At 33.4% G+C, this 11,028-nt stretch overlaps 3 protein-coding genes across 4 annotated transcripts in view; 1 reads left to right on the top strand and 2 right to left on the bottom strand.

The window, feature by feature from the left end:
- Positions 1-4,040, bottom strand: part of LOC145729706 (uncharacterized) — a 34,581-nt gene extending 30,541 nt beyond the window's left edge. Inside the window, exons 1-2 of one of the 2 annotated variants that reach the window (XM_081980566.1) lie at positions 3,867-4,040; positions 3,446-3,463 (exon numbers count right to left, since the gene is read on the bottom strand). In XM_081980566.1, the coding sequence (XP_081836692.1) occupies positions 3,446-3,463; positions 3,867-3,928 (80 nt within the window). In that variant the 5' untranslated portion in view covers positions 3,929-4,040. The remainder of the gene's footprint in view (positions 1-3,445; positions 3,464-3,866) is intronic. The other variant, XM_081980568.1, reaches the window with a different exon arrangement.
- A 3,001-nt stretch (positions 4,041-7,041) lies between these two features.
- Rs1 (Dead-box helicase Rs1) lies at positions 7,042-10,353 on the top strand. Its single transcript, XM_081979834.1, has 6 exons — positions 7,042-7,368; positions 8,049-8,523; positions 8,633-8,833; positions 8,885-9,251; positions 9,310-9,630; positions 9,685-10,353. Exons 1-6 carry the CDS (start codon positions 7,273-7,275, stop codon positions 10,313-10,315), a joined length of 2,091 nt encoding a protein of 696 aa, XP_081835960.1. The 5' UTR covers positions 7,042-7,272; the 3' UTR covers positions 10,316-10,353.
- An 81-nt stretch (positions 10,354-10,434) lies between these two features.
- Dad1 (dolichyl-diphosphooligosaccharide--protein glycosyltransferase subunit) lies at positions 10,435-10,954 on the bottom strand. The gene is made up of 2 exons (XM_081979848.1): positions 10,660-10,954; positions 10,435-10,604 (listed from the first exon to the last, which is right to left on the bottom strand). Exons 1-2 carry the CDS (start codon positions 10,865-10,867, stop codon positions 10,474-10,476), a joined length of 339 nt encoding a protein of 112 aa, XP_081835974.1. The 5' UTR covers positions 10,868-10,954; the 3' UTR covers positions 10,435-10,473.
- Between the last annotated feature and the right edge of the window lie 74 nt (positions 10,955-11,028).

An 11,028-nucleotide genomic window follows, 5' to 3' on the forward strand; every position in this document is an offset into this window, starting at 1 on the left:
TTTCTTTTGTCATAGGGCGTGTCTATACAGAATGTTTCAAATAAGAGAAGAATTTTTACGAAAATAAAATTTATCTGAAAATTAGTTTTTCTGAGACTGTCCGCATTCAGAAAAATCATTTGACAGTTTGTCACGTGACGCCCATTTGTTTTAAAATATGTTGATCAGATGACACCTTGTCAAATTTTCATCCAACATTTTGAATCCACATTGATGATCCAAAATGTGAGTTGAGTTTTAGTTAAGCAGTTATTAAAGGAATTTTATTTAAAATAGAACATATCTGCCAATAGTATGCTATTCTTAAAATTTTCTCGTTGATTCTCTCAAACTGGGTGAACCTACATAATAATTTTCAGAAAGTAATTTTATTGCCGTAAAAGACCGGCCGGTTAAATTAATTTCACGGTACTTGTACAGCGTACCACAGTTTCTAGAAATTGTGGCAGTGCAATCGAAGAAAGATGGTTCTCGGTAAAGTTTACATAGCTCCTTTTACTATTTCGCTACACTATCCACCATTAAATTATTTCCTGGTTCGCTCATCGCTTCTTCATCTATTATCATTATAATCGAGCTACTTTTTGACCCTTGTTTTCTTTTTAACGTAGAAAATTCAGAGCTCATTATTTTTAATACTAGCTTTGGATGGATACAACTTCACATAAGTACAAAGATTCAAACGGAGATACGAACAGAGCGTTGCAAAAAAAAATCCAATTTACGTTAAAATACAGCGAGCAAGCTTTTATTACGTTCAATTAATATTCCATCTAAGTAACTGTTATTATTGCTATGCAAGTCTTGTTTAATCGTTCCTAAGTGCAATACAAAAGCGAATTAGAAAGTATAACGTCTGATCCTTATTCCGTTTAACACTGTGGATTGTCACAAAATACTTAATTTTACTGGATATCTGAACTAGAAAAGGAACAATATTGTTTGTAGCCAACTCAGTGATTTTGCTCTTAATTGCAGGTCAGTAACTCCCAAAAACAAAGAATCATGGTGTTTTTCTGTGTTTACTGACCAGAATTAGGCAGTTTTTAACCAACTGTAGTAGTACAGTGATTTTGCCGTTAACAGCAGGTCCGTACTATCAAATTTGTCAGTCAAAACGTTCTAAAACGTATCGAAAAGGTCTGAAAATTTTCTTAAACCTAAAAATGGTCTTAAACCGTCTAGAAAGACCTCAAAATAAACTTGGAGCTCTTCGAACTTTCGTTAAAGACGGTCACGTGACTTTTCTGATCACTTTGACAGTCGAAAACTTCAGAAACAAAGTCACGTGACTCTAACAAGAGCTGCTATACTGATGCTTAAATATCTGAGATATTTAAATGAGATTTCAATGATGATTTTTTCAATTTTTGAATTCAATCTGTACTTATGACAGATTTAAATTTCTTTAAGATATTCTGATGTGGCACATTTAAAATTAACAATTTTTTTTTTAAGAATTAAGATAAAAACTCCTCAACCATAGTTTATATGCCCCTTTTTGTTTATTTTTATGTACTTTCCACCCTTTAAAAGCACCCTAAAATCAATTTGCACCACCCTGTCTATATAGAGTGGTAAAGAAATCTTCAATTTAATATGTTATTCTAAAAAGTAGATTTTTTAGTAAAAACTTGAATAACAAACGGCTTTTTTTACACGGGAGTTCTGCTACAAAAACCTTATACAGGGTGGTCCAGTTTTAAGAAACTTTAACTTTTAGAAATAGTCTTAAACTCGATTTTTCAGTCTTAAAAAGCACTAAAAACAGCCTGAATTTCTTACAGATGCTACAATTTATTGCACTTATTAGTGTAAAAGTCAATTTAATGGTGAAGAAGCTTGAAATGACATTTTCAAGACTATGGACAGTGTACAAACTGGCTTTTAGGCCTGATAAGTCAAAAACTTTGTAAAGATAGTCTCGAAACTCGATTGGAGGCACTGAAAACAGCCTTAAAGCACTAAAAACAGTCTAGATTTTTAAGAAATATTCGAATTTTTAGCACTGTGGTGTCTAGAAGTCGATTTAATAGTGACAAAGTTTGAAATGCCATTTTAAGTCTATGAATAATGTAAAAATTGTTTTTTAAGTTTGCTATGTCAATAACTTGCTGAAGATGTCTTGAAACTCCAAGCTGAAAGCAGTTTTGAAGCATTAAAAATAGTCCAGAATTCTAAGAAAATGAAAAGCAAAGTAAAAAGCACAAAAAGTTAGTTTTTAAGACAATTTTCATGAATCTAATGTCAAAATATGGAAATTTGTCTTCAAATTTCAAAAACTTACTACAAATGCAAATTTTCAGCTTATGATGTCACATTTCATTAGTTCAGAGTCACTTTTTGGTGTTCTAGTAAATTTTTAAGGTTTAAATATATAGATTTGTAGTAAAAAATTCTAGAAAAAGTAGTTTTTTATGTCTACAAGTCAATTTTTAATATGAAAGTCTCCCAATTTGCATGAAAACTTGTTACAAACGCTATTTTTAAGCTTCTGAAATCATATTTTATTTTTTCTAAGTCAATTTTCAAAACTAAAGTCTTTCAGTTTGTCTGGAAACTATGAAAACTGCCTACAATGAATTTTTTTAAGCTTCCAAGACAATTTTTAAGTTGGGTTGGGTTAGTTTTGGGTCTTTGAACGTAATAATTGAATTATCTCACAAACGAAGTTTTAAATCAGAATTTTACTATAAGAGATAATTTCTTTTTCATCGTGAACAATGAAATTAAAATAAACTGTAATTTTTGAAAAATCTTCCAAAACCATCTTCCTGTATCTATGCTACTGGAGAATTTTAGTAAACGTCATTCATAATGACTATTAATTTCATAAGGTCTGACAGTTATGACAAAAAACTGATTTTTAAAACAGAAATTTGAAGGACTGTATTTTCCTTTTTTCAGTGAAGCATTTTTCAGGAAAATGACATAATGCATGTCAACTTTTAATTGGCTATGGATTGGTGAATTATTGACATTTGAAACTGGACCACCCTGTATACGACGAGATTTGTTTAGAACATTAAAAAAACACATAAAATCAGTAAAACAAGCGAAAAATAGTATCAGCACACTCCAGAGCAAAATAAAAAGAATAGTGTGCATAGAGAGTGTCCCAAACTATCAGTTTTGGAAAAATTTGAGTTCTACTTTTATTTGTGGTTCCATTTGTATCTCGAAAATGTCATATTTTTGCATTTGTTGCAAAATTCACATCTAATATTGGGACACTCTGTACGTGTAAAATGGTGTTAAATTACAGAAGCTGGTAAGTGCTGTTAAATAGTTTGCATGTGTATTTAAAGTGGATGTAAAGTTAGAAACGAATAAGAATGATTAAATTACATTTAAAAAATAGTTTAAGCCCTTACAACTTTTGGTTAAATTTTTTATTAAAAACTAAAGAAAAATCACACGTAACAAATGTTTTAAATTAACTTACCCCTCTTCTGTTTGACAGCTGGCGGAAAAAAAATAAAAAATAAGTGCTGTAGAAGCATCAAAGATAACAGTTATTATTTTAATAAAAAGTGTTTGGTGTACGTGTATGTTGTTTAAAAAATTTTCAATCAGATCGTATGTACCGCAAAAAAATTCTTACTAAAACTGCATCAATACCGGTTTACTCAATTTTCCCACCTTCCTTAATCTATTTCCTGTAAAACACTTAACCATGACATGCCTCAGACCCCCTAAAACCACCAGACCTCAAAATCAATCACGGTTTCATTCAATTTCAATGAGATAACCCGAAAATTTAAGGGATTCCAACCGGTATTGATCAAAACAGGGGCAAATCGCGGCGCCGCATCACAACCCAGAAAAAACCAGGAAAAATCTAAAAATCTTTGTACATCTCTCACCTCTTTTTGCCGTGTCCCACTTTATCCAATTCGATGTGCCTATATGCAGCATAAGTGGCCATATCGGAGTTGTTGAACAGTTATAAAACGACGAACGAATCTGTCCTGCGATTCGAACTAACACTACTGCTAAAAGCTAACTGATCGCTAACAAGAAATGTAACACCATTTTATAGGCGCAGAGGGGTTCTGTGCAACAGAGCAAGGCATAACCTACTGTATAGTTGTAGTCGTCACTTTTTTTTACGGTTTCCCCAAACCAATCTACCGGGCGTTTCAGAAAAAGTTATTTTTGTTTATCTTGCCTAAACAGTCAAAGAGAGGATGGATGCCAGACCAGGTTCTATATAAACGTTTCCTGACGTTTGAGTGCACTTTGAAGTCGAATTAGTAATTATTTGTGGTAACACTATTTTTGGTGAGAATCTTGAAATGCCAAGAAAATCAAGAAAATGTTAAGAAACGCACACAAAAGCAACCATTCAGGAACTGAAACTTGGACTATTTGGAAATTTTAAAATACCAAGTAGAATGTAAGTAGATTTTCATAGAAACATCTCCATGAAGTCAAATTTAAAATTGGGACCTTAAGGAACTCAATCACGTGACAGTTTAAAAGTTTTTTTATACTTTCATGATCTTGCATGGATGTCGACATTTGCTAGTGCAATGACAGTTCAAGTAATCTGTCAAAGTAACATACAATCCTAAAGTATTTAAGGTCAAAATTGGCAAAAAAATTTACTAACACTGTAATGCGGTTTGCCGTTACAATTCCAACTAATTGGAAACGATTTTGGACCTTATTTACCTTAAATTGTTAATTTCCTTCTAATTCATAAACTAAAAGTAAGCGGTATACAGGATGGTTCTCAAAATTCAATGCGTTAATTTTTGTATCTAGTTTTGCTTCCAGAAATACACATTTCCAAGATACAGAGTGTACAAAAAATTTGAAACAAACATTGGTCAGCAAACTAATGCATTCAGTTTTGTTAATAACTCTGTATATGTAGTGCAGAAAATTTATTTTTTACACATTTTCTTGACTTAAAAACTAAAAAAATCCTTGAATGTAAGGTCGAAATTGGCACAAAATTTACTAACGCTTTAATGCGGTTTGCCGTTACAATTCAAACTATATGGAAACGATTTTGGACCTTATTTACCTTAAATTGTTAATTTCCTTCTAATTCATAAACTAAAGGTAAGCGGTATACAGGATGGTTCTCAAAATTCAATGCGTTAATTTTTGTATCTAGTTTTGCTTCCAGAAATACACATTTCCAAGATACAGAGTGTACAAAAAATTTTAAACAAATATTGGTCAGCAAACTAATGCATTTAGTTTTGTTAATAACTCTGTATATGTAGTGCAGAAAATTGATTTTTTTACACATTTTCTTGACTTAAAAACTTAAAAAATCCTTGAATGTAAGGTAATCACGTGACAGCTGTCATAACTGTCAAAATTCGTTCACCAGTGTCTTTGAAACTATACAATTAGAAAAAGTATGCTAATTTGAGGAATTCCACTGAAAGTTGCATTTAAAACTGTAATTGACAGTTGAGACGTTAATGGTTAAGGAACACTGTAATTCTTTGCTGTCACGTGACAGCTGTCAAAACTCACTCACCTGAAACAGCTCCATGGAGCCACATTTAAAGTTGGGACGTTAAGGACCACTTTAATACTTTTCTTCAATCACGTGACAGCTGTCATAACTGTCAAAATTCGTTCACCAGTGTCTTTGAAACTATACAATTAGAAAAAGTATGCTAATTGGTGGAATTCCACTGGAAGTTGCGTTTAAAACTGTAATTGACAGTTGAGACGTTAATGGTTAAGGAACACTGTAATACTTTGCTGTCACGTGACAGCTGTCATAACTGTCAAAACCTGAAACAGCTCAAAATATACAGGGCGTCCCATTTAAAATAAGCAGCATTTAAAACAAAAACATGAAACATACTCTCAAACTATTTAATTTCTTCAACATAATAAAGAAAGTGTGTTCAAGATGTAACTAAAGAAAACGTAATTATTCATATTTTCTGGTAAAAACAAAATATAACAACCGCTCCAAATATCTTCGTGTTAAAGATTGGATTACGTGGATTAGATTCGCAAAATATTTACGTAATTTTAATAACAAATAATTGTAACGATTTAAGCGTTCAAGCTGAACTATACTCGCTAAATTGGATTTCTTCCACCTATTTTAACTCGCTTATTAAGTCATTTGTATGCTCAATAAGTCATATCTGACACGATTTGGGTAGTTTCGTATTATTTAACAACCTTTGTTTATGCAGTCAAAAATTTACAGGATAAATACAAGTCTACATGTGCAACATATTTGTTTAAACCTCTGATTGGTCTAAAAAACAGCTTTCAGTTTTTTCTTGACCAATCACAAGAAAGCATTCACCAGAAAAAACAACAAATCCTAAACTAAAGAAATATGCGGAATAAACTGACTATATACCATCTTGTGCCATCACATAAGATCAATAAAACTTAATATATTTGGCCAAAAAGTCATTTTTAGAGGATGCGTGGCGCTTCCCATTAACTACAATCGACCGGAATGAAAGGCTCTGGAAAGTGCTCTCAATAAAATTTTTATTATTGCCGATTTTAAAGTAATTTGTGTGCGGAATATAACGCGACCGAAGATTAAATCTCACGTTCACTCCACATTAAAATATACATTATGCACGTGCTAACCCCGAAATCAAAAATCTTATAATTAAGATTTACATTAAAAGACTTTCAGTTTTATAATTATCTCCGTTTACGATCTTTTGATGCGATTGTTTTCTATTTACAGAGGATGTACGGGTCGTTTGCGTATAAAGATATGATTTTATTACATTTTCCTTTTATAAATGTCTTTACTGGATGTCTGTTTATAGATTAAATAGATACAAAAAATACGATTATTTTCTACAGTTAAGTTTTATTATACATGGAAAGCGGATTTCTATGGTAAATATCGACAGAATCTGCTTAAGATTCGCAAAAAGTTAGAACAATGTCAGCTAAGAGTTAAGCTTTAACTCGTTAAGGTTGCGTACCCTATCCATGTTTATATACCACTCATTGATGCACTTAACAGAAAAAGAGAAGAAGAATTAAACATAACCTAAGTTCTCAGGCATGGTGTTGTTTTGAATAATTTTATTTGCTTTTAATTCCTCATTTTTATTAATAAAGCTTGTTATTCCCAAGTGTTCAAACTTTCTAGTTCCTCATTTTCGTGTGAAAGCCTTTGATAAACTGTTTTGTTTTTAGTTTGTCCACCTTTACATAAATAAACACGTTTCACATTGGTGTTGTAGTGGCAGACCATTTGTTTTTTAGTTTTCTTTACATATCCTAAAGATACAATTATCAGAAATCATGGAAAAAGTGAAGAAGTTCAAAGACTTAATATGCACTATAGATGAAGATGATGAAGTGGCTGATTTATCTGAAGAATCAGATGTCGAAGTTGAGGTAAGTTGCCATAAAACATGTAGGTAAGAGAACTGTGGTTGCATGTTGTAGAACCTTCATTCAGTTTTATAATGAAACTGTTAATTCATTTTGTTTTATATAATTTTGTCAAGTAAATATTAAATATAAATATGTCTTCTAGTTCATAAGGTATTAAAGTTAAGGGAGATCCAGACAGAATGGTAATCAGAAGTGCCAAACTGCCAAATGAGAAAAATAAACCAGATTTTTCTATAATTGTTAGAGGGCGCCAGTTATGTGTTAACTATTGAAATTTTTTTCTTATAATCCCCTTCTGCCATATTACATAATATATTACAGACTTGTCAACAATATATTGGCCGCATTCGTTTTCGCTCTCCATGGAGCCAGCAGAGCTTTTTTGACGTCACGATGACGTAATTTTGGGAAACCTTAATTTGACCAATTGTCAAATTACGTCATTGTGACGTCAAAAACGCTCTGCTGGCTCCATGAAGCTTGAAAACGAATGCGGTCATTATGTAATATTTTACTGTCAATGTCCTTTATCTATGTATTAATTAAACTTGCAAGAAACTCACCCTGTAGATAACCTACGTATCTATTATCTGTAAATGGATGGACATACAAACTTTAATATTTTCTACCCTTTCATTATTCAGTACTGTTACTGTACGTGTGTATTTTTAAATTTTTAGTTCCAACCTACAAAACAAAGCAGTAAAAAAAACAAAGACTTTGCAGATGATTTTCAGTTTGTAAGTTCCATAGATGAGTACAACAAAGACTCGTGGGATGACATTAAAAAATACGTGAAACGCAAAGCAAAGTCAAAAACAGATGACAAAATCAACAAACTAAGAGCCAAACAGAAAGAATCTGAAGTTGAAGAACCGGAACAACCCGCGGAAGATCAACAGTCAATGTCGGATATCAGTTTGTCGGACGATGAGTTGAAACACGATAAAATAACTGCGAAACTAAAAAGGAAGAAACGGAAATTGTCCGATTGCGAAGCTGAAGAAGAAGAATTAGTGGCTGTTGATGATAATTATGATCATGCTAGTTTTCATCAGATGAATTTGTCCAGACCACTTTTGAAAGCAATTTCTGATATGAGGTTTGTTCATCCTACCCCTATTCAGGCAGCCACAATACCAGTTGCTTTGCTTGGTAAGTTCTTTATCCCTTATATTAATTAGACTATGAAGCAAGTGTTATATTTACTTACAAACCTGATAAATTATAAAAACAGTGATCTAAACAGTTTAAAAATCTTTAGGACGTGATATATGCGGCTGCGCAGCCACTGGTACAGGTAAAACAGCAGCTTACATGCTGCCAACACTAGAAAGATTGTTATACAGACCTACAGAGGGCACTTCAGTCACGCGCGTACTAGTTCTGGTGCCAACTAGAGAACTTGGTGTACAAGTGTACCAAGTTAGTAAACAATTGGCGCAGTACACTGATATTCAAATAGGTGAGATATTTTGGTTCATTCCTTTCAATATTTCTCGTGTGTTATTCTTAGGTTTGGCTGTGGGTGGTTTGGACTTGAAAGCCCAAGAAAATGTTCTCAGGAAAAAACCTGACATTGTCATAGCAACTCCAGGTCGTCTAATTGACCACTTAAAGAGTACCCCAACTTTTGGTTTGGAGTCCATTGAAGTATTAATCCTTGACGAAGCGGACCGTATGTTGGATGAATATTTCGCCGAACAAATGAAGGAAATTGTAAAACAGTGCGCACGAACCAGACAAACTGTTTTGTTTTCCGCCACAATGACTGACGAAGTGGAAAATCTGGCTGCAGTTTCACTGACTGATCCAGTTCGGTTATTTGTTGACAGCAACAAAGATGTCGCCTTTAATTTAAGACAGGAGTTTATACGGATAAGGTATTTGCAGGCAAATTTTTATCTCTTACTGTCCCTTCTTTAATTTCTTCGGTTTTAGATCAGAGAAAGAAGAAGATCGCGAACCAATTTTAGGGGCATTAGTTTGCCGTACATTCCGCGAAAGCTGCATGGTTTTTGTACAAACCAAAAAACAAGCTCATCGAATTCACATTTTGCTTGGACTATTAGGTTTAAGGGTAGCGGAATTGCACGGCAATTTAACCCAACCCCAACGATTGGAAGCGTTGGAAAAATTTAAAAACAAGTCCGTGGACATTTTAGTGGCCACTGATGTGGCTGCTAGAGGTTTAGATATTGCAGGAGTTAAAACTGTGATCAATTTCGTTATGCCTTCAGTGTTAGAGCATTATATTCATCGGTAAGATTTTTATTCCGCGATTGTACTGTTAATTTTAAATTTGTTGGTTAACAGAGTTGGTCGAACGGCTCGTGCAGGGCGTGCTGGTGTTTCCGTTAGTTTAGCAGGAGAACAGGAACGGAAAATGGTTAAGGACATCATTAAAAGAGCCAGGTTTCCAGTAAAAAACCGCGTCATCCCTCCCGATATAATTGACAAGTACAGGCAAAAAGTTAAATCACTAGAACCACAAATAGCTCAAATTTTGCAAGAAGAAGAAGAAGAGCGACTTTTGAGCAAAGCGGAAAACCAAGCGAATAAAATGGAAAAAGTGTTGGCTGGAGCTAAGGAACCCGCTAGGCCTTGGTTCCAGACCAAGCAAGAAAGGAAGAAAGAACAGACAAAACTGAAAAACTTAGCTAAAACTGGCAAAGCCGTTAATGGGAAGCAGAAAAAGGCTAAAAGCAGTCCAAAAGATGATCCGGAAGAGCAGAAGTTAGCAAAAATTGCGGCCGTACAAGCCAGAGCTGCAAAAAGGAAATTCAAACAAAAGAAAATTGGTAAAGTTGGTAATGACACTAGCTTCAATGGGGCCAGTGCTGTCAAGAAAAAGAAATCCCATTTCAAAGATATAGTTGATACCAAAAGCGCAAAAAAAATACGGTATCAATCGAAATTTCAACAGAAAAACAAGAAAAAAAAGTAATCTAGGTGAGGATGTTTAATAAATTGTTTTGAGGATTATTATAGAATTTTTATTTTCCTTTCAATTGTTATGCTGAAATTGCAATCAACATTAAGTATTTGTAGCAAATAAAACTGCAATTTTTTGATATACAAATAGGGTTTATTTTATAACACATATTAACCAACAAAGTTCATGACAACTAAATGTAAAATGCAGTGAGCGAATATGAAATCAGCAAAACCTCTTTCCGGACTGATGCCATAGAACTGGCTCTTGTTTTCTGGATTCACTTGGAGTCTGAGACATACTGAAATATAAAATATTAGTATGAGCGTGTTTGTACATCTTTAATGGAAACTCACCTCCCAGCACAAAACAGCTCACGGTGGAAATAAAGCCGCTGAGGAACGAATTAAAGGGGAAAGTGCCCACGATAATGCAATAAACAAATTGTATGATGCCGGTCAACAAAACGTAGAACAAATAGGCGTCGATGGCCTTAAGCTTTTTCGGGGTTTTCGACAGGTACTCATTGAAGAATTTTGATAAAACCGCTGAAATTTGGGCCATTTTTCAGTATTAAATATAAAACAAGCAAATTTTAAGTTTTGAGGGTATTTTTGGTTAGAATTTGATGACGTTGTCGAATAACAGCTGATAAAAAAGTGGCCGACAGGAACATGATGACGTAAACATTACTTGTAGAGCAGTATAATCACGTGATAAATTTA

Source organism: Ips typographus, linkage group LG5 (genome assembly GCF_016097725.1).
Source record: "Ips typographus isolate SLU linkage group LG5, UJ_Ityp_2.0, whole genome shotgun sequence".
Classification (NCBI taxonomy): domain Eukaryota; kingdom Metazoa; phylum Arthropoda; class Insecta; order Coleoptera; family Curculionidae; genus Ips; species Ips typographus.